The sequence below is a fragment of the Erpetoichthys calabaricus genome, chromosome 4 (assembly GCF_900747795.2).
Source record: "Erpetoichthys calabaricus chromosome 4, fErpCal1.3, whole genome shotgun sequence".
In the NCBI taxonomy this organism is placed as follows: domain Eukaryota; kingdom Metazoa; phylum Chordata; class Cladistia; order Polypteriformes; family Polypteridae; genus Erpetoichthys; species Erpetoichthys calabaricus.
In genome coordinates, this window is record NC_041397.2 from 129,301,213 (window position 1) to 129,326,057 (window position 24,845).

At 37.4% G+C, this 24,845-nt stretch overlaps 1 protein-coding gene across 2 annotated transcripts in view; it reads right to left on the reverse strand.

Moving 5' to 3' along the window:
- The window catches only part of si:dkey-100n23.5 (uncharacterized), a 667,944-nt gene that overhangs the window by 43,965 nt on the left and 599,134 nt on the right, over positions 1–24,845 (reverse strand). For both annotated transcript variants that reach the window (XM_051926134.1, XM_051926133.1), the window contains one exon: positions 7,033–7,180. In XM_051926134.1, coding sequence (XP_051782094.1) covers positions 7,033–7,180 — 148 coding nt within the window. The remainder of the gene's footprint in view (positions 1–7,032; positions 7,181–24,845) is intronic.

The window sequence follows — 24,845 nt, forward strand, 5'->3', positions numbered from 1 at the left end:
CCAAACCTGTCTACAGCTGGTGTAGTTACACCCAAACCCCGCAGCACCCGTGGAAATTTATACCCAAATCCACCTGTATCTGTGGTAAATAATTAGGGTTCATTAATTAACCCTATATGCAGTTTACTGTACATTTCATAACACTGTACAATAATATGCAAAATTTTAGTTTTTTGTTAAGTATAGATGGTTGCTTCCAAATAGACCTTATTTATAAAATCTTCAGAGCCATTTGTTGAGATCCCAAAACAGGTACTAACTATATGGATTTTACAAGGTAAATTCTACAGCATTCACATGAGTTTTATTCCACAACCTAGAGATGTACACATTATGGGTGAATTGTGGCTATAATGTGAACTGTAATGAGCAAGTATGTGTACCCTGTAGGCTGGTACCCATCCAGATATGCTTATTGTATGGTGCTTATTGCCTTTGCCTCATGCATACCTGCACTGGGAGAAATGGGAAGATATAAAGAAAAGAGAACCAAAAATAAACATAATACAGTAATATTAACAAACCCACCTTAATATAAAAAGAACAGAACCCTTAATATAAAAAGAAAATAAAATTAGCCAGACATGCACCCCTCAGAAATTAGTCATTTCCTAATTCATCCAGTATGTGTGCCAGTACAGCATCTTACATTGAGTTGGAGTTCAGTGTACCGTCTGCAGTCTTTGAACATGGACACATTATTTGTTCATTATATTTGATAGTTTTGTTGCAGATGGTTCCCTACACCTTAGTAAAGGTTCTTCTGTTAAAATTACTAAAAAAAAAGCAGACTACCTTCAGTGTTCTGTCTCTTTACTACAGCTTATGCCAACAGCAATGCATGGAAAATCATGTATCATTGGAATTAGTAGAAATTAAAAAAACAAAGTGGGTTGAAAAAGAAGCTGCAAAGTAAAAAAACAGGTGTATAAGGCATATAAGACTACTAACTCCATTGTGAATCAGAGGGCCTATGAGAGCATGAAGGTAGTCATTAAGAAGGATACTGGGTAAGCTAAAAGCCAGTTTGAGAGGAATATAACATAGGTTGAAAGATGACTCAAACAGACTCTTCACATGTGAGGAAGGAGATAACCTTTTTAAAAAGGAATACTAAAGGAGGTATTGAGAGATTTGTAAAATGTAGAGAGAAAAGTACTGCTTAGATTAAATTGGCTGAAATAACACAAATCACCAGGATCAGATAATATTTATCCTTATGTGTAAAAAAAAGTAGTGAATACGTATATAAACACTTGACTCATATTTTTAGGAAGTCGCTGCGAACTGGAGAAATTCCAAAAGACTGGAAAATGGCCAATATTATCCTGTTATATAAAAGGGATGATTGGGTAGATCCAAGTAACTATAGGCCAGCAAGCTTAATGTGTATCACAGGTAAATTAATTGAAGGGATTATTAAGGAAAAGACTGAAAAACACATGACAAGAACAGGAGTTTTACTGAACAGTTAGGATGGGTTCAGAAGACAGGGGTCATGTTTTACTAACATGCTGGAATTCAGTGAGGAAGGAACAAAATGATATGACCAAAGTGGTGTGTGGTATTATTTATCTTGACTTTCACCACATGCAAAGTTGGCTATCAAAGTAAAAGATGTGCAAGGTTTAGGGTATAGTGTGTGGATGAGTGTAGAATTGGCTAAAACACAGGAAGCAGAGGTTTATGGTGTGAGGAACCTTATTAAAATTAGGCCATGTTAAAGAGTGGTGTGCCACAGGGGTCAGTGCTAGGACCACTGCTGTTAATATATACGCACTACAATTCAAAATTTTTAGAACACCTCAGTTTTTTCAGTTTTTATGGATACGCACAGTTTAATGTCTTATTTTTTCATGAAATCATAGAACAAATGAACAATGGCAAATAAAAAATAAGTCATGGAATCATTAAGTGTACAAACTTTTTCTCAGATTTTTGATTCATCAAAGTAACCACTTTTTGCTGATAAAACAGCCAAACTGTGGTAACCCTTTTGATTCAGAATCCCAGTCAAACTGTGCAAGTCAGCAAAAGAACCCCAGATCATCACACTTCTTCTTCCATGTTTGACAGTTGGTGTCACACACTGAGGAACCATCCTTTCACCAACTCAATGGTGTGCAAACACCCTGCGTGATGAACTGAAGATTTCAAATTTTGATTCATCAATCCATAAAACTTTCTTCCAGCCTGCAGCAGTCCACAGATAGTATTTCAAAGCCCTATTTTGACCTTTAAGGAATGGCCAGTCAAACCTGCAGTACAAAGTCTCCTCTTCATAGTAGAAACTGAGACTGGCTTTTTTCGACCACTGTTAAGCAGTGCTTGAAGCTGTTTTGCTGTGAGGTGCCTGTCATGCAAACTGGTGACCCTCAGAAACTTATCTTCTGAATGGGCTTTGACTTTGGGTTGGCCAGATCTTTTCCTATCAGAGTTTCTTTCAGTTTCCAATTACCATTTTGATTTTGTAGGACAACTTACTCACTGACACTTTTTTTGCAATTTCTCTACATGAAAGGCCTACACTTCCTAGGGTAATGATACTGTGTTTCAAGCAGGCCCTCCAACTTGCAGGAAAAACTCTGGGGGTTGGTGGCCGAATTGGTACTCCAGCCACTGTAAAAAACCTCACACTGTTCCAGTGTGGTGCTGAGGTGTCACCTGCTGGCTGCACTCCAGTCCGAATCTGGGTGGTCTGTCGTGTTGTGGGTGTGGCAACACGCTGTTATCAGCGCATGCTCCCAACCTCCTCTTCCTCATTTCTTTTGGTATTATCAATGGAATTTATAACTTTCTACAGTGTAATATTGTCCAAGTAGTACTTCAGAAGGTATAGTGACACAGTTTGTTCCAACTCTGCTTTAAGACAGACAGAAGGTTTTTAAGTAATCAACAGAACTTGGGACACCTGTGGAAATTGTTTGCTTCTACTTGCAATACTTAATTTACTTTAATTGCTGCAGAACATCTGTAGGTTGTAACCTATTAGTTGTTTCCTGAAGAAGGCCCATTTGTGATATTCTGAAATGTCCTTTTTTCAGTTTTTGCTAACCTAAACATTACATTTAAACATCTGGTATTTTACTGATTATCTTTTCATCATTTTAGGTCATTCATTGCAATTCAACTTATTAAATTTGGAAAAAAAAAACTGGAAAAATTGTGGTCTTCTAAAACTTTTGACTGGAAGTGTAAATGATTTGGATAGAATAAACAATAACACGTTGCATAAGTCTGTAGATGATACCAAGCTAGAAGAGTTAGCAGATAACCTAGAATCTGTTGAATCATTACAGTGGGACTTAGCATACAAGCTAGGGAAGATTTGTGGCAGATGAAATATAAGTTAATATAAAATGTTACACATAGGAAGTAAAAATGTTAGGGTTGAACACACAATGGGGGGTCTGAAAATGTAAAGTTCACTTTATAAGAAGGATTTAGGAGTTGTAGTGAACTCCTTTTTTGTCTCTTTCTACTTCCAGACATAATATATAGCATAATTGTAGAATACGACAACAAGGAGGTTATGCTTAACCCTTATAACACAATGGTGAGGCTTCATCTGGAGTACTGTGTACAATTTTGGTCTCCAGACTGCAAAAAAGACATAGTGGTGCTATAAAAAGTCCAGAGGAGAGCAACTAGGCCGATTCCAGGGCTACAGGGGATGAGTTATCAGGAAAGAGTTAAAGAGCTGAGGCATTTCAGTCTAAGCAAAAAGAAGATTAAGAGGTAACATGATAAAATTATGAACTTAGTACAGTGGATCGAGACTATTACTTTAAAATGAGTTCAGCAACAACATAGGGACACAGTTAGAAACTTGTTAAGGGTAAAATTTGCGTAAACATTAGGAAGTTCTTCTTCACACAGAGAACCACACACACAGTTACCAAGTAGTGTAGCAGATGGTAGAACTTTAGGGACCTTCAAAACTAGACTTAATTTTATTTTGGATGAATTAAGTGGATAGGACTGGTGAGCTTTGTTGGGCAAAATGGCCTGTTCTAGTCTAGACTTTTCTAAAGTTCTAAAGAAAAGTTTCCCATTTTGGACTGTCTGCCAGTCCATCAAATGTTTTCTGTCTTCCTAGCACCAAAGCTTAATACCATAGCAGACCAGTAGAAGAGACTGAGATGGAGAGAGCCAGCAAATTCCATCAAGTCAAAAAAAACAGTAACATAAAGAGCACACATAATGATTAAAATATTGGGATTCAAGAAGAAAGGAAACTGTTCTTCTTCTTATTACACTGTCTAATACACAGTGCTCAGAATGGGAAAGGTGGCCAGTTGGCCTAGGTCATCAGAAGATTTATTTTCTCCATGAATTTTTGACTGGAATTTTTGTTTTCATCTCCTTTGCTGTCACCTGGCCATACGTTGAATCAAAGATAATGTTCATGTATTTTATATTGCCATGATTTATTTATGTGAATCATAGAAATTATTTGTTTTCTGTGTGTTACATATACAAGTCTTGCATGGTTTGCATCTTACTGTTAATACATTAAGAGCTTTGAGCGTGAGTCCATGACAAGTACTATATACAAATCAAATTAACACCTGCAATAGTGAAACGTAGCAATACAGTGATTTGCAAAGTCAGACGGTCAGGTTATTAGGCCATAAATTAAACATTGTAAACTGAGTTATTCAAACCTCTTTTCGTCACTTTCAGCTGATTAATTAAAAGGTGTTTTTTCAAGCCAGTGTGTGGGAAAATTTTTTAATGTAACATCCCTACTGGCCAACTGCTGCCAGTTTCCTCAAATCATAGTCACTTTTTTCAAACGGCCTACTCTAGCTAATACACAGACAGGGGAGACAGACGGCATCTTAAAACTAAGCTCAAGAAAAGGCTTGTTTAATTAATCTTTCAGTGAGAAGGTATGGTACACTGCTAATTAAAGTAAAACAATGGATTTCCACTTGCAGCTGGTATCTTCTTAACAAAAAAGCTTGAGGTTTAAGTTAATAATTGCTAGATTAAAAAGAAAAAAAGAAACTGCTGGTCATGACTTTACATAAAATTGTGGCCAACCTTAAAACTCTAAAATCAAAAAAAAAAATAAAATCTATGAGTGTACACTAAGAATTCTTAGTATCATAAGAGTCCATTAAAAGTGTATCCTTTCAGTGAGTGCAATGCATCACACGTCAGTATCAAAACTGCACAAGTGAAACACGATCAAAGATGTAGGCTTTATACCAGGGTGTGCAATTAAAACCAGGTTTCTGTCTCTTGAGATTTTTTCTCACACAGTATTGCAACTTGGCTTTTAAACCAACACCGCCAAATTAGGAAACAATCAAGATCTGATGGATATATTCACATTACAGTTTTAAAAAATAATAACCACAACCCTGAGAAAACATAACATAGACTGAAACAACATGCAAACCAATTTCCTACTGTACGTGTAAGTTTGATTTACTTTCCAAATGTTTCCTTCTGCATTACAATTTATTTTATAGCTATGCTAAATGACACAAAAAAATATCAGATTCCAGTTTGCATTGGCAAGCAGTGTTTTAGATTGCATCTCTCTCTTTTAAAGATAGCATAGCTTGGTGAATGTGACATAGGACTATTTACAATAAAGATGCTAGTTTAATAACATCCACCAATGTGTGACCCTGACTAAACCTACCAAGGCCGTACTTGTAAAAAAAATTAAAATGGTAATTGTCAAGCTGCTTTGGATAAATAAGACCATAAATTTAGTTGTGTCCAATTATCCAGAGAGTGCAGATTATTTTTATGCATAAAACTCTAAAAAAACTGTGTTTCTAGGCAAATGTTAAAATGTATAGTTTAATAATCAGTTAATCAAACTTTACATTATATAACACAATTCAGAACACAACAGCATGCTGGTGCAGTGGTTTACTTTGCTGCCTCCCAGATCCAGAGTCTAGGATTTAAATCCCCACTAGGGCACTGCCCATGGATTTCCTCTGGATACCCTATTTTTCATCATCTAGTGCTAGTTCATGCATTGCACCTAAACCTTACAGGATAGGCTAGGCTCCAGCCCCCCATAGCCCTAATATGGATTAAGTGGGGTTCAACAGTGCAAGTCATAACAAGGCAAAACAAAATGTGGAAAAGGGCCATCAATAATGTTTATAATATATAGGCATATAATTGATTATATCATTACCAGGAATTTCTCATTTCTAATATTTAAAATCTCCTGAAATCTTCAGTAAATGAAGAACATTATATCAGTGGGTGATAAAACAGCCATCCATCCATTTTCTAACCCGCTGAATCCGAACACAGGGTCACAGGGGCCTGCTGGAACCAATCCCAGCCAACACAGGGTGCAAGGCAGGAACAAATCCCGGGCATGGCGCCAGCCCACCACAGGACACACACACACACACACACATCAAGCACACACTAGGGACAATTTAGGATCGCCAATGTAGCAAACCTGCATGTCTTTGGACCACGGGAGGAAACCCACACAGACATGGGGAGAACATGCAAACTCCACGCAGGGAGAACCCGAGAAGCGAACCCAGGTCTCCTTACTGTGAGGCAGCAGCGCTACCACTGTGCCACCCATGTGATAAAACATATTGAATATTAAAATAATAATGGTCAATGAGAGCATCTCATCTTGAAAGTAAAGAACAAAAATGCAACCTAACGAGGTACAAGACCTATAAAGTATTCTTAAGGAATGGATAGAAACTCAGCTCTGTCTTTTTAGGGAATCAAAAAGTCACAATAAGCCACAAAACAGCAGAACGAAAAATAAATGTATGAAACCTCAACAAGGCATTCTTCTTTCATCTAGATTCCCCCCATCTGTGAATTTCTTTTAACATCAGTGTACCTTCTTCCAACCGATGTAGGCAGTTTTGTATTATGCACAGTTGTACCCCAGGCTAAAAAATGATAGATTTCACCTTTAGCTGCAGTGCTAGTGTGAAAGGTGCTTAACTTGCTTGTTTGCTCATACTTCAGTAGGTGGCCATTTGTAAATCAATCATTAAGATAAGGTAATATTACCTGCAGGCTGTTGACACTAAGTTGGCTCCAGGTGTCTTTGTCCAAGCCAAACACAAAAGCGTTGGCCAGACCGTGTAGAGGAGCAGAAATAACATGCAAAAGTGTCAATGTGAAGACAGGCTGGCTGGGGTAGAAAGCATTGTGGAGCCTGAGGGAAGAGAAAAAAACACACACACACAAAATGAGACATTTAATTTCACATCTGTTTCCCTCTTCATTTATAGCTAAAGCAGTGCCTATGAGAGTCACAAACATGCTATATCTGGAGTCGGGGTCCCCAGCATATTTCACAGGTAGTATTAAGGCAGGCAGGCCTGTCATTTTGCTTCAGCCTTTAAATGACTGCCAGCGAAGGTGGCAAGGCGTGAGAGAACTGGTTTTAGTACCAAGGCTCCCTGTCACTATGACACTGCCTGTGAACATTCCAATTAAATCCATTTATAATTTGTAAACCTGCCAACATGGAGTGTCTGCAGTTCTCAGGTAGGCCTCTACACGCCAGAAACAGATTCTATGGTATTTAGTAGACTATTTAATGCATATCTTTAGCTATTTTGATACAGTATCTAATGATGATGCATTTACACTGTAAGATAGTGTTTTTTTAAACTGTTGTAACAATATTTTAAATCCATGCACATACTTTACACTTTACAAAAATAAAATACAGCTGTTACAGATTAACTGACACAAAAATAGCAAAAAATAAATAATCTTAAAATAAATAATGTTTCAAACAGATGAGCAATTGCTTGTTTTCCATGAGTAGGAAAGGCAAAAGCCTTGACATTTGTATATTTGACCTTTATTTCACACTACTCTGCTTGAGTGCATTTGCATCTTTCTGCACTGGTGGGATTCCTTAGTAATATTCAAGATGGTATACAATGTCAAAGTGAATTGCAGCCCACTTATTTTTTATTGCTATAAACAGAAATACATGGAAGTAACCACTACTATACAAAACATACACACAAAACCAAGAAAATGTATAAAATGTCCACATGGTGTAACATTCAGGAGCATTTGGAGATGGAGTTAACAGTGCTGAAAGATGAAGCATTTTTAAAATTTGCCTATGTCATTAAACAAAGACAGAGATATCACTTTTTTTTTGCTTACAATTATAACATTTTTGAAAGTATGATTCTGATGGAGAGTTAAAAATCTATGTCCAAACGTAACTCTACTGTCATGTCAAACACTTGAATTGGAGATTTATTTTGGCATCAGCAGTACCAATCAAACTTGAAAAACGGAAAATATTTAAGTCAAATATCTTCTAAACTGAATTCTGAAATAGTACATTAATCAGTAATTAAACCCATAGAATGCTTTTGTTTTAAGATGGAAATTTTCAAAAATTCGCTAATGCCTTTACAAAGGGAAGTTTTCAAATTTCAAAAATGTATCCAGTATGTTCTACTCAAAATATTACAAAAAAGAGGAAACTTTCCCAGCAAACTTTCCTGAAGAAAAGTGTACCAAATTTGAGTGAAATTAACCAACTTGTTTCATACATTTGGCCAGACGGACATGTTCAAGAATGTAGGCGCTTTTGGATTTTACAGTAGTGTACCTAAAAAGGTCAACAGAGCATGGAAAAGATAATATCATGCCACCACAGACATTTCGCCTTATACAATTTTCTTGTATTAGGAATTTGTTAGTTTTCGCATACACACACACACACGGATGAAAATTAGATCTGACAGTTGACAGTACAGTACATCTTGAAGTAAATAACATTTCAAAGTGAGAACTCACAAGAAAACAAAAGGATTATCTGAAATGTGGACAGATTAATTGTATTAGACAGTGGTCAATTAATAAGTAAGGTGGTGCCACTTAAATTTTGCAAAATGTGTAAAGCCAAGGGTAAACATAATTCAAGACACTCCCATTATAAAAAAAAATGGCACTATAATTCAGTGATCTGAATGTATATGGTTTGCTTCTACTGAATAAGTTTCTTTTTTATTGACATGATTCAATATTTTAACCTCATTAAAGCTTAACATTCACAAATGTCTGTAAATATGAATCAAATATTCACTTAACATGTCAGAGGATACACAAAATGCATCAAAGCTTAAGACATTGTATAAGTCAGGTTTATCAGGTACAGGGAGTGAAAAGGTGCAACGACAGTTCCACTAATACTACTGCTTTTTTTCGCAAATAAGATTGAGTAACAGACATCCAGACTGCTGGGTCTGAAATCATGTCTGTACTAGCTTCTCTCTAAAATGATCCCATGGGTGGCACAGTCTAGCTGGGAGATACCCAGGAGGTTGAGAATGGTGAGTTAAAGCATGTTGACTAACTTCACACCAATGAAACTGGTGCGCTAGCAAGATGACTTGCGAATGTGCCACTGACAAGTGAAACTAGTGCATATTGGGAGCCTGAAATTGTCAAATGCCATCTGGCTTTCCCCTCATAGTAGTAGCTCTCTTATTGGTGCTAAAGAAGGACTATCTTACTGACTCTGTTTCCTTCTGTTTAGCATATTCTGCCATAACACAGTAGTAAAATATCTAGCTTTTTATATTCTAATACAATCCTACTTGTCCAATGAAAATTGAGTAAATTCTACCCTGATTTCTAGTCTAAGCTGAGTGAGATGCCAGCACTGATAACAGTTTTATATGTGAAGATTTTTGATGAAAATTTGTAGGATCTTTCCCACTTAGCAAGACATTTGATTTGTTCAAAGCAAGTGCACTGCCACTGGATACACCAAAGGATAAAGATGAAGAAAGGAAAATTCAAAAACAGAACAGAATTTCTTCAGGCAAAATGTGACTAACCAGTGAAATTTTCTGCCAGGGCATATCACTGGAGTAGGCACACTGGATGTTTAAGAAAACAAAAAGAGCTTCAGCTTATGGTTCATGGCCACGCCAAGCAGCAGGTGATCTGTCGGGCATTTACAGAGTTTTTCCTTTTCTGAATTCCTTCTATGGCTATATCAAAACTAGGGAAGCTGAACTTGAACTTAATTATACCAGGTAAATTTATGTGAGCTAAACAGAGTCCACTCAATCAAACCCTCTAAGTCAAACTGCCAATATTTTATAGTAATCACAATCTAATGAACTCAGAAGATCAGAAGATGCAGACCTTACATCGCTTAAATTGCAAATAAAGTTATTTAAAGGGGAAGAGTTTGCACATTTTTCTAAAATCTGCCATAAATGCAAGGAATATGTCACCTTTCTCAAGGTTTACAAATGTTTTAAGATTAATTGTGTCGATGTAGGATGCTTTTGACAGAACTGCTGTTGAACATGAACAATGATATTTCAATACATGGAGATCTAATGTAGTTATGGCTATCTTACCCACTTTATTTTTGTTATTCTCACTATCTTCTGGATGCTATGGCATTGCAATACACTGGTGAAGCTGCATTCGCACTGCATGAACTCCTGTTACAGGGTTGAACACTTACATGGGCAATACTGTCTGTTTTAACAGGAAAGGCCACTCTTGTGTCATCTCTCCAAACTCAGAATAATGCCAAGGAAGCCAAAGTTTGAAATGTATTTCTTATAAATGACAAAACACACAAGGGAAAGAATAAATAGGTAGGATTCTTAGTAAAACAAAAAAGAACAAACAAAACTCTGCCACTCTGAGTCTTTCTTCAAAGGTATTTGAATCTGTGTTTAGCTAGTTCAGTGGTTGCCCACCTCCCAACCTCTCCTGTACGATCAAAATATTCTCCCATGTTAATTCCCATCTCCCTCTCCCCTTCTCTCTTATGACTATGACCTTATTTCTTTCCACACATGAATATTCCCCTTGGGATTAATAAAGTATGTATGTATGTATGTATGTATGTATGTATGTATGTATGTATGTATGTATGAATGAATGAATCTATCTATCTATCTATCTATCTATCTATCTATCTATCTATCTATCTATCTATCTATCTATCTATCTATCTATCTATCTATCTATCTATCTATCTATCTATCTATCTATCTATCTATCTATCTATCTATCTATCTATCTATCTATCTATATGTATCTCCTTATTCTCCTAAATCCCGACTCAAATGGACTTGTGGCATGAGGTGGCTTTAAATGTACCTTGGGATTTCTAAAGGCAAAACCCTGAAATCACTTTAAGGATTACATTTGACCATTTTCTGGCTACAGGAACACTACCCTAAAACTTCATAAAATGGCTTGCAGTGTTTCAGCACCTTTTTAAAAATGTGTGACCAACAAGTTTTAAATGTCATAGGCTCAATACACAAAACAGAATCTGAAAATTTCTGACTAGTGGAGCTCAGATAAACTTTTGTGATGGGAAGAAACAGGAATGAGAATCAAGGTGTGCTTGGTTAAACCATTCTTATTTTTTCACAAAAGAAAGTTTTTTCTCTGTTTTTTAGGTTAGGTAAGGTTATACACCAGTTAATGAAGTTACTGCAGTACCACTGTTTTAAGTAAAATGTCATCTTATAAGTCACCAAGCCGAAGTGTGTGCAATAAAACCTTTCACTCCTGGAAGCCACCCATACAGTAGCAGTCAGCGCAATGGCAGCAGTGGATGATGTTATTAAAAAGTGCAACACATAGATAGTAAAATTTAAATCATCATAAAAATAATAAATGATCAAAAATATTCCAATCATGCCAAATACACACTGGGGATCAAGGCATCTGCTCACTGCCTATTGTCATGTTCTGCCCCATAGTAGTTAGACGAGGGAATGCTTCCTTAAGCCAGTCAATACCTTGTTGTTCAGCAGGTGACCTCCGAAAAACCTACCTAGGGACAGTGTGGTGTCTGTTAAGAGCCATGAAGCCTGTCAGTCCTCCATGTAGTCTCTCTCTCTCTCCCCCTTTCTGTTTAGGTGGAGGGTCAGGCATCTCTGGTATCTGCTGTGACACCTGCTCTCTGGTGCCTTTAGAAATACCATGTGCTTCCTACCAGGATGTTACTCTCTCTCTCTCTCTCTCTCTCTCCAGCTTTGACATGCCTTCCAAACTGGCATACCAAGCAGTTCCCTGCACTGCAGTGGACATTACTGTCTTTGGGGATTCCTGCAGGGCTACTCTTTGTCCATCGGCACTCTTATCTCATAAGGTATTTTTTCACACTACCGATTCTGAGTGATTACATGAAGAACCGGGACTGCACATTTTTATGGTAAAATCTTTAGTCTACATACCTTTGCTTTTCTCTAGGAGTCAAAGCTTGTATTTGTAGTTAAGCATTTAAATTGTTAGGTATTTATATCATTTGGGTCTGAGAAAACAAAAAAGATATGCTGAAGTTTTCAAAAAACACAGTTAGTAGAATACAATTCTACTCAGTATTACAAAAAGAATCTCAAATATACTTCAACTCATTTACATTTGCTTATTTGTCTGATGCCCTTATTCAAGGCAACTTGCAACATTTATGATGCAACTGGTTACGTTTCTTTTAGTTTTCCTATTGAAGCAGGGGCAGGTCAAGTGACTTGCTCTTGGTCTCAAAGGTTTGAAGTCCGAAGCCTTAACCACTACACAACACTGCCTGAACAACTCAAATTACAGCAAAGGGGAATACAACTTGTACTTTGACTATAACTTAATGTTCTCCTGTGAATTTAGCTTCTCAATTTTTCTGTCAGAAAAGAAGACTTTCAGAATAATCCAGTACACCACTATGACATAACTTAGTGGAAATCAAATACTTTTTGTCAAGGTTCACATTTTGTGGTAATGAATTTGCAGCTCCATATGCAAAAAGCCCTGTTTCATTCTCACCTGGGGGTGTCTTTTATGTGACTCTGTGTCTTCTGCTCATGTTCCTCAGATTTTTCTCCCACAGTTCCAGGGCACGCCATCAGACTAATTGAGGGTCTTAAATTGGCCCAGTGTGAGGGAAAGTAAATACATGTCTTTTACCCAATTCTATCTTGACCAAACTTTTCTGAAAAGAACACTGAGGGCAGCATTTAATGCTCATGTATAAGAACTGCTTATTGCAGGCAAACTACTGTCTAGTAGGGGGTTCCCAGTTTCAGTCTTAAATGTCTCAGTGAACTGAGTTTTTCACTCCATTCAGTCTCACAACTAGAAGCTAATCCTTCTTGAGAAAGAAACATATTATTTAATTATATATCTTGATAGAGCTCCCATCTACTATACCAGACTATTTCTAATATTGAACATTTTCCTTTTGTGAGGACACCATCAACATATTTGGTGGACCAAACTGATTAGTACTTTTCAGTCTTTCACTTTTATCACTTTCATTTTTTTCCCCAAATATTTAACTAAAACAGATATATTGTTATGAACACACACTGGTGCTAACTAACTGTTGTCTCTGTTGTTTTTTGCACCACTCTATTAACTAGCAGTTGGTTAAAAAATGCAATTAAAGACTCTGTATGCTATTTAATAGTCAAGGAAATGATTAGGGCTCTGAATTTTAACATGTGAGTAAAGTAATATTAAGCTAAAAATGATGCTCCATTAGCAGAATAATTGATTTTAGTGAAGAAACGTGCAGCAAGGAAAACCTGCAAAGCCAAAGGTCCTCCAATACTGAGACTCAGAACCCTGGTATATAAAGAAACATACTCATTACATTATCATCTCAATTGATATACAGTATAAACTTACATTCTTTAAATTATTTTTAACCATTTTTCACCAAACACTGAGAAAAAGAACAGACAGGAGTTTAATTAACCCGTGTGTTTTAAACCTGGTAACCACCAATATCTCTAACATCACTTAGCACTGCGACGTTCTGTATGATATGAGGCTGCCATTTTCTTTAAGGACCAGCACACACTTCACATGTCCCTTGAAAACTGACACTCATTTCTTGCATGGTGCATTTGAGGTGAATTAATAATTGTCTAGCTTGGTGCAAACACAGATTACACAGATGAGTCATATATGAAAGAAAAGTACAGTAGAGATATGAAAAAAAGCTTTCAACATGACCACTCTGATATAGACTGAAACACTTTGACGTCAAAACTCTTCAGAATACAAACTATTATAACACTGTAAATCCTCTCTTCTTTTAAACTGGAGACTGTGACCTTTCAAACACATTCTCACACAACATGAGACTCTCCAAATATACTCTTCTTTGGCTGTTCAAATTGGCTTCAAATTCTGAAAGTGGGTGAATCTATTATTTGTATAATTAGTCATTTCATAGGGATTTGTCTTTGTACCCAGTTTCATGTTTAGTGTATAATGAGGCTCTCAAGATGAAATGAATGAAAAATAAAGTACTGGACTAAAAATACAAAGAAGAAACCATCATAGCATCAATATAATATACCACCAGCCATTCCAAGGGTAAAGGAACATATTTTAGGGGAGAAAGAGGAGACATTAGTGGTGATATTTAAAAACATGACACACAAGAGAGACGAGAACCCCTTGAGAAACACTTGGTGATAATAACGCTGATAAAGGGTGAGCCACCCTAAGTGTTAAGGGAGTGAAATGCATGTGTTCGGGCAGGCCCAAGGCCCGGGGTGGAAACTGAGTTTCCTCCTATTTTGATTTGAGTTTCTCTCTTATGTTTGCTTTTCTAAAGTATGTTGTTGTGAACCAAACCCCATCTGCTTGCCGATGGATTAAAGACTTAATATCTTTTTCATATATCTAGAGGGGATGATAATAAAAAAGTTTATAACAAAAATTTGAAATGTAGAAAAAGCTTACCACTATGCTATGGTGATAGCCATTCTGCAGCTCTATGAGTTTTACAAAATCACCAGTATGACAGATTTAAAACAACCGACTGCTATGACAGCCAAGCACCACAGTATGGTTGTAAGGTAAGTGATAGTCATTTTAAAACAGTTTTAGGAGTTTTCATGGTTGCATTTGCAAAACACAAAAAAAGTTGTGAAAAAAAACAACACAACACAAAATGTTTGTATGTGGTGTTGTGGACCTTGTAACATAACCTGTTTTCTCTGCTGTTACACTTATTACTACTATTTCAGCAGCAACATATCATATCAACTGTGACCATTTTATTTTGATGCGTTAAGTGGACATACATGCTGGCAAGAAACCTTCTGCTTGATCTTTCCCAGTCAGATGCTCCATCATAATGACAGCCAGAGGGTGGGCTCAGCCTACATGCTTTGTGTCAGCCTTGCCCTTACTATCCATTATTAATGAGATCATGCTTTCCAGATATTCTGAAGGACTTGAAAGGACTATGCTGGCAAAGAACAGACTTTTGCTTCAATAGAAAATGCTAAGTTTTTATGGCAAGAGGTCATAAATATAACATTATATTCTCATGTCCTAAAAGGCATTCTTGTCTCAGAAATGTACTTAATTTGCACATATTTATAAAGTAAAAAAGATGATCGAGACCTCAATTATCCTTTAGATTTTAAAATCAACAGGCAGTACTAAATGCTGCAGCTTTACTCAGATTGCTAGAATTCCTGTGTGATAACAATCAAATGCGAAATCCACCAAAAAGAGAAATACAGTAATACTGTAACTGCCAACAAGCACTAAGTATGAGAGCCAATCAGAACAAACTAAAGAGAAAAAGTAACTTTTCAGGACAGATTTGAAAGTTGACAACTTAAGTGTGCCATCGGCCGGCAGACAAAAGGAAGCAGGAAACAAAGTGGGTGCCATAAAACTGAATGAACGGTTGCTGAGAAGATCAAAAAAAAGGCTTGAAATCTAGTCCAGTATACGTTCTGTATCTTGTGTTTTTAAATATGGAAAGCAAGATGGGAAAAATGATTTTCATTATGAGTCACAAAAGAAGTTTTTGTTTTAGAAATATGTTTAATCATCTCAAAGGACTCAATCCTATTTTCATCAATCATTTTTTTATTTGGTCATCTGGTTTTTATTGGTGACACTAATTGTGTGGTCTGCAGAAATTGGGCAAACAGGCAAAAATAATCATAAAGATTTATTTTACAAAGTTAAAAACCAAAAGCCTAAAGACAAAGATACTGGGAAGCTCCCTTTAACTGGCACAGTAAGTATCCCATTAAGAAGACTTAGGGTTGGGCAGTTACCAATGCAGTGAAATAAATAATATTGAAAAACAAAGAGAAATTCTTTATTGTTTGATGGATTACAGAAGTAAAATAGAAAACAGCATTAGGCTGAACGCTTTGGAGTATGACATAATATTGTTTAAAAATAGGTTGTTGTTAAAAAGGAAATACATGTATTAAGTCCTGCAATTACCTTCAGTATTTACTTCAGTGAGAACAATAATTATATTTCATCTACTACAGATTTCTGTTTCAGACAAGACCACACAAAGTCCATCCATGCATTTCCTAGCTCTCTTATCCAGTTCTTCATCAGGCAAAAGGCAGGAATCAACCCTGGATGGAGTGCCAGTGTATCACATGGCAGACTCAAACATATTCACCACCCACACACACTTCTTCAAGGCTAATTTAGAGATGCCAGCAATTCTAACCTGTGGGAAGAAAACTAACACAGACAGGGGGAGAAAGTGTTGACTCCAAACATGAAGATGTAGTCAAAGAAATTTACTTAGGTAGAATACAAGCATTAGCTATAGGGAATGGCAAATAAATTGCATTTTTAAAAGACAATATATTTTATTTTACCCAAGTATTAATCATTACCCTGTGATGGACTGGTGTCCTGTCCAGGCATTGTTGCTGCCTTGAGCCCCGTGATTGCTGAGACAGGCTCCAGCAGCTCCTATGTCCTTGACCTGGATAAGTGGGTTAGGAAAATGGATGGATGGATAAGTATTAATCATATTTCCCTTCAACAGCTACATACCTGTAAGCCAGAACTCCCTTTATTTGACACCATCAAGTGTACATTTTCTTTTCTTGCACATCACAAAATGAGGTGCTTATGCACTTTGTCTAGAAACACTATTATAAACTGGCCTGGGAAGCTTAAACATTTCTTTCCAGTCATTAGTTCAGTCCCTTGAGGGGTCAAAGGTTGAAGGTCTAACCTTTGGTGTAATTGATAATTAGTGGGTCAGACTGACAATAAACATGAGGGGGCATATAAGAGGATGTGTGTGAATGGAAGATGTAGAAAGCTTCCATGGAGTGGTGAGGTGCTAGAGAAAGGTAATGTTATTGGCTCATAAGTATAGCACGTCTCTGGAAGAGTGATGACAGTTTGTGAATTTAATTTCTTTACTACAGGATTTGTTTAGCTTCCTTTCTTTAACGTTGTGTCTCATGTGCACTATCCTGAGCCCTCTGCAGTCTTATAAACCATTTTGGCAGCACTGGGATAAAAACCACTTGGATGCCAGGAGAGCAGATGTCTTAATCCTAAGGGATAAATTGAATATAAAAGTGGCATGCCATCAATGAACATAATCTAACTTGCTGTATTTGATTTGTTATACAGTTATGCACACTGAAGGAGGCCTACTGCATAATTTTGGGCACCATCTCTCTGTGTATTAAGTGAATGCCATTTTGTTAACATTCAGTTTAGTGCACTAGCATGTCTGAAGCTGACTGTCAATAGTTGTTTAAAATAAGCTGATGCACTTTGGAAACATACATCCATCAATTTCTAAACCTGCTTAATCTAACTACAGAAAAGCAGGTTTCTGGCAGCATCGGGCACTTGGCAACAACCCACCCTGAATAAAATGCTAATCTTGATAAGCAAATGCTTGTATATATTTTACTTAATTTGGCAATGATGGCACATGTCAAAATCATTTTGTCCCTTCAGATATTTTCATTAGTGATCCTGCATCCTGGGTTTGAATATCCTGCATTCGGACATTGTCTGTGTTGAGTCTGCACATTCTCTGGCTATTCCTACCTTCCTCCCACAATCCCAAAGACACAGAAATTAAGTTAACTAAACTGGCATGACTGTGATTGTGTGCTTTTCTGTGCTAGGCAATGGATTGGCACAGTGTCCAGGCTCTTTCCTTTCTTGTGCCCTCTGCTGACAGAATACGCTCTGCTCTTCAGAATAATTATTATTATTACTTATTATTTGGCTGACACTTTTATCCAAGGTGACTTACAACATTTGAGATACAATTTGTTACATTTCTTTTATTTTTATGATCGGAGCACAGGCAGGTGAAGTGTCTTGCTCATAGTTACACAGTATCAGTAGTGGGATTTGAACCCACAATCTCAGGATTTAAAGTCTTAAATCTTAACCCCTACAACATACTATTTAATCTGAACCTGCTTAATCTGAACTGGTTAAAGCAGGTTTGAGAATACATGTTTGTCTATATTAATTAACCTGCTTGTATGCACTTGCACTGTAATACATAGTCAAAGATGGACTATATTCAGGGCACAACAGATGCAACCTGGATGGGACACCAGACCACAATCACCCACATACTAGACCATTTTATCATCACCAGCTAAACTAAAATAGACATTTTGAGGAATATGAGAGGAAAAGCAGTGTATCTGGAAGGGGAATACCTATTCAAACATGGAGAAAGCAAGTAAGCTCCACAAATACATAGTGACCAGCCATGAATGTAAACTTAGTCTCCTGCAGTTGTTCATTAATAAATTTTGAAATGAGCAACCATATGGAAATAATATGAGGAAATATTTTACAAAATTATTGATTAACCAATTGTTACTTACCTTGTAAGACAAGGAACAGAAGATTTGTTTTGTATATTAAAAATGTTCTCAAATTCCAAAAGCAGGCAAGTCCAACTCACATTTGAGGACTGCCAACATAATTTCAGACCAAGCTGAAAAGAACTGAAATGATGGTAATGATAATGGTAATGATGGTGAAGTTTTTCAAAGACTGTACTTTACTCTTTAAATGTCTACAGTCTGCAAACACTATAGGATTTGTATGCAACGTGGATTCATAATTTTCTTATCAACTCAATTCATTTCCATACTTTCCAAGTATGAACAGATGGAAATCTTCAAGACTCATTTAATTTTACAGCAAAGAAAACTGAAGTGTACAATGTTTGCCTCGCTGATACTAAGGTGCAAAGGGAAATATTCATCACTGGAGCATGTCATCTCACTTTTCAAAAGGGTTTTCAGTCAGTGTTTGCAAAATAATTGTTTCTGCAGGCCAGTAAAATGTGCAACATATGCGGACAGACAAACAGGTCAAACAGCTAAGCCATTTTCTACCAATCAAGAAATCTTACCAGCACAAATGAACACTATTCAATCAAGACTCGAGGCATGATTGGAGAGATAAGCCCTGAAAAAAGGAAGGAATCATTCATCTGGTTCTAATTAATATTGAAAGATGGCTCTGGCACATGAAGGCACGGGTAAGGCTTACAATAGATGTAATTAAATTTCACACAAACTGCTGCCTCCTTCACCAGTGCACTTTTTGTAAAGTTGCGAGACTGTTTATTTACAAAATTCACTAAAAGAGAAGTAAACGGCATGGTAAAGTCATATGCAGTCTATTTAGGTCTACTCTGCTGAACATATGGTTTGGGGACAAGTAACAACAATATGTTCCATAACCTGGCACTCTGAAATCCATTTAATCCAGATCAGACTCATGTGAGTCTGGGCCTATCTTGGCTGCATCGCTTGCAGCGTGGGAAGCACATGTAGACAGGGCACCAGTCCACTGAAGGTCACACTCATGCACACACACCCAGACCCCAAATTCAAAATCATCAATTTGTGATCATACATGTGGTTGAGGATGTGAGAGGAAAGTCACAGTGGTGGAAACCTTATACACAAATGAGGAGAGACAGCAAACTCCACATGGACAGCAACCGGGTGCAGCACTTGAACCCAGGATAATGACCTGTGAGGCAACAATACCAACAAGAACCACATACTTTCAATTTCAAAATGTAGGTGTTAAGTTGAGGAAAAATACATTTTGTTAATAGCATATGGTTGAATCAAATAACTCTTTCCAAAGTTATTGACACATAATACTTTTCACCAGCATTTTTTAAACTAATAGTTTCAACAATAAACAGCAATCATTTCATGCAAATAAGACAGCATACTACAGTTTACATAAATAAAACAGTTCTATCTATTTACTTATTTTTTCTCTCTAGGGATTTAAATTTCATAAAATGATGAATTTTCCTAAAGCTGCAAACACCTAAGGACAACATCTACCTCTAATTGCAGTTTTAAATGCAAGAATCATTACTACTATGATCTGCTATTCAGAAAAATAAATAAATAAGAAACCTTCAGGGAATTAACTTACAGTGTTTTGTGGGCTCATGATTTTTCTTCTGTTAATTTCTAAACTAATATTTACGAGGAATAATGTTCTAATTGAAAGGGGTGCATTTTTGAAAAATGAATTATATGCCAAATTGGCATCAAACAATGTTTACCATGAGATGCAATTCAAGCATTTTCCTTTGCTATTTTTTAAACAAAGACCTTTAACAATGCATAAGTATTGCATTTATAAAATCACAAATTACCTCTAGATTATAAATAAACTCTGATGGATTATCTTTTAAATATGACAAGGCCAAGCAGGAAAGTTGGTACAAAACACAGATGCAGAAAGAAAGAGGAAATCTTACACTGGTAGTGGAGATGGAAATGCCAGGGACATCTAAACCTTGTAGCTGAACTAATTTCCCATAATGTTAATGGGCAGGGTTGCTATTAAAATAGACAAATACAATTTTGCCCTGGGAGGAATAGTATCATGTTCAACCAGAACACTAAAAGGAGACGATAATTCCTGACACACCTTGTAGAGGTAGGTAAAGGCTATAGGAAATGGAGAGCAGAAAACCTGGTGAGTATTAAAAGGCCGCATATTGTCCCTGAACTTAAAGAGTATTTCCCTTTCAAAGACAGGTCATGGAAGACTGAAAATAATGTGACTGTGTGGCTCTTTTAAGTAGACAGCCTAGAAGATGCCTAAGGTAAACACCAATAGATGGAGCTGTGGCTTTTTGCCCTTGAGAATTTGTAGACCAACTGCTGCCCAGATCCTGGAAGAGGTTCCAAGCTTAGCTGAAAGTGACCAAAGCAACTAGTTTAAAGCTTCTTCAAGCTGTACGTTCAGATGTCTTTATTCATTTTCTTGTGCTTCTTGAATCACTTTTGATAATTCTTCTAAGTATTGGTTTAGTTTTTGTTAATGTTAACAAAATATACTGTTATCACAAAACCAATATAGTGTGGGCTACCACTTTGGGTTTTGTTTTCATGGAATTGGTCATGTTATTTATAGAAACAATGTTTGCTGCCAGGCAAGTGATCACAGAGGCTCTATTTAAGATAGCGGTATGCTGTCCTTGTTGTTGTGAACATGCGTGATGGACATTGCTGAGACTATTTGCTCCATTTTTAGAATGTTAATATATATTTTTGTGTATTTACAGTCATATGAAAACATTTGGGAACCCCTCTCAGCCTGCATAATAATTTACTCTACTTTCAACAGTGGTATGTCTTTCATTTCCTATGAACATCTGAGTACTGGGGTGTTTTCCGAACAAAGATTTTTAGTGAAGCAGTATTTAGATGTATGAAATTAAATCAAATGTAAAAAACTGGTTGTGCAAAAATTTGGGTACCCTTGTAATTTTGCTGATTTGAATGCATGTCACTGCTCAATACTGATTACTTGCAACACCAAATTGGTTGGATTAGCTTGTTAAGCCTTGAACTTCATTGACAGGTGTGTCCAATCATGAGAAAAGGTATTTAAGCTGGTCAATTGCAAGTTGTGCTTCACTTTGACTCTCTTCTGAAGAGTGACAGCATGGGATCCTCAAAGCAACTCTCAAAAGATCTGAAAACAAAGATTGTTCAGTATCATGGTTTAGGGGAAGGCTACAAAAAGCTATCTCAGAGGTTTAAACTGTCAGTTTCAACTGTAAAGAATGTAATCAGGAAATGGAAGGCCACAGGCACAGTTGCTGTTAAACCATGTTTGGCAGGCCAAGAAAAATACAGGAGCGGCATATGCGCAGGATTGTGAGAATGGTTACAGACAACCTACAGATCACCTCCACAGACCTGCAAGAACATCTTGCTGAAGATGGTGTATCTGTACATCGTTCTACAATTCAGATCAATTTGCACAAATAACATCTATATGGCAGGGTAATGAGAAAGAAGCCCTTTCTGCACTCACACTACAAACAGAGTTGCTTGTTGTATACAAATGCTCACTTAGACAAGCCAGATTCATTTTGGAACAAAGTGCTTTGGACTGATGAGACAAAATTGAGTTATTTGGTCATAACAAAAAGCGCTTTGCATGGTGGAAGAAGAACACCGCATTCCAAGAAAAACACCTGCTACCTACTGTCAAATTTGGTGGAGGGTCCATCATGCTGTGGGGCTGTGTGGCTAGTTCAGGGACTGGGGCCCTTGTAAAAGTTGAAGGTCGAATGAATTCAACCCAATATCAACAAATTCTTCAGGATAATGTTCAAGCATCAATCACAAAGTTGAAGTTACACAGGGGTTGGATATTCCAACAAGACAATGACCCAAAACACAGTTTGAAATCTACAAAGGCATTCATGCAGAGGCAGAAGTACAATGTTCTGGAATGGCCGTCACAGTCCCCTGACTTGAATATCATCGAAAACCTATGGGATGATTTGAAGCAGGCTGTCCATGCTCGGCTGCCATCAAATTTAACTGAACTGGAGAGGTTTTGTACGGAAGAATGGTTAAAAATACCTCCATCCAGAATCCAGACACTCATCAACGGTTATAGGAGGCGTCTAGAGGCTGTTATATTGGTAAAAGGAGGCTCAACTAAGTATTGATGTAATATCTCTGTTAGGGTACCCAAATTTATGCACCTGTCTAATTTTGTTATGATGCATGTTGCATATTTTCTGTTAATCCAATAAACTTAATGTCACTGCTGAAATACTACTGTTTCCATAAGGCATGTCATATATTAAAAGAAGTTGCTACTTTGAAAGCTCAGCCAATGAGAAACAAAAGTCCAAAGAATTAAGAGGGGTTCCCAAACTTTTTCATATGACTGTAAATATTTGGAGAAGTCATTTTCTTTATTTTTTTCTTATATTTCTACCTCAGTTTTGTATGTATTTGTACGGGTGCACCCATGTTATTTGCAGTTGTTGTGCCCATTGACAATTGTGTGACATGTTGTATCATTATGCTCCACCTACCTAAGAAATGGCTTCAATAAATTGATAGTCAAACTTTATGTGAATGTAGGACTGAACTGTTAGGACCTTTGCCATCATTATTTTTATGTTTTTGGTATTTGATTTGGTTAATTTTTATTATTCAACTCTGGATTGTTTCCGGACTATGATTATGTTTTCTCTTAAAACATTTTATCAGTCTCCTGACTTTTCCAAGTACAGCTAGGGTGTTGTAGCATGTTATCCATTATGAATGTAGTGAGAAGTCAAGCAAAATGACACCTTTTATTGGCTAACTAAAAAGATTACAATATGCAAGCTTTTGAGGCAACTCAGGATTTTATCTTGCCTGAAGAATGGGCCAGAGTTGCCTTGAAAGCTTGAATATTGTAATCTTTATAGTTAGCCAATAAAAGGTGTCATTTTACTTGACTTCTCACTACATCCAAGTACAGCTACAAACCCTGAGCCCCTTTTTTCGCTTATGTGGTGATTATGCATGCCCTCCATGGTTTAAGATAATTTCTAAAAGCTATGAATTTTTCTGTATGAATTAGTTTGGGGGCGGCACGGTGGCGCAGTGGTAGCGCTGCTGCCTCGCAGTTAGGAGACCCGGGTTCGCTTCCCGGGTCCTCCCTGCGTGGAGTTTGCATGTTCTCCCCGTGTCTGCGTGGGTTTCCTCCCACAGTCCAAAGACATGCAGGTTAGGTGGATTGGCGATTCTAAATTGGCCCTAGTGTGTGCTTGGTGTGTGGGTGTGTTTGTGTGTGTCCTGCGGTGGGTTGGCACCCTGCCCAGGATTGTTTCCTGCCTTGTGCCCTGTGTTGGCTGGGATTGGCTCTAGCAGACCCCCGTGACCCTGTGTTCGGGTTAGAAAATGGATGGATGGATGGATGGATGGAATTAGTTTGGTTAGGAAAAATTTTTCGTTAGTCTGGTTTAGTACTCCTGCATTGTGTTTTGACCTATGATGTGTATGTTAGTCAGTGTTTCTGGAAATAGAACTTTATTTTGTCCCCAATGATTCTTTCTGTTTTTTCCTCCACAACGCCATCTACTAAGTACACCTGACTCAAAGATCGCACTTACTTTTTTCAGTGCTCATAGTATCAGTTAGTCTAGAGTAGAGTGAGTATTAGGACAAAGGCATCCTGATGGTGGACAGCCCAGGTTTATGAGTGAATGACTGACAGAAAGAGACAAGAGGGAGGCAAATGGAGAGTGTGTGAAAAAAGTGAACAGCGGGAAAGTGAATAAGTCATCCACACCAAGTAGGCAAGCTTTCAACACTGACTTAGGTAGGGTCCAGAGAGACTGCAGGGTTGCTATTTTCAGCTTTTCTGCCACTTCTGTATTCTTCTAGTATTGATCTTTGTCTTGTATTTATCCATCCATTTTCCAACCCGCTGAATCCAAACACAGGGTCACGGGGGTCTGCTGGAGCTAATCCCAGCCAACACAGGGCACAAGGCAGGAACCAATCCCAGGCAGGGTGCCAACCCACCGCAAGGACACACACAAACACACCCACACACCAAGCACACACTAGGGACAATTTAGAATCGCCAATCCACCTAACCTGCATGTCTTTGGACTGTGGGAGGAAACGGGAGCACCCGGAGGAAACCCACGCAGACACAGGGAGAACATGCAAACTCCACGCAGGGAGGACCCGGGAAGCGAACCCGGGTCTCCT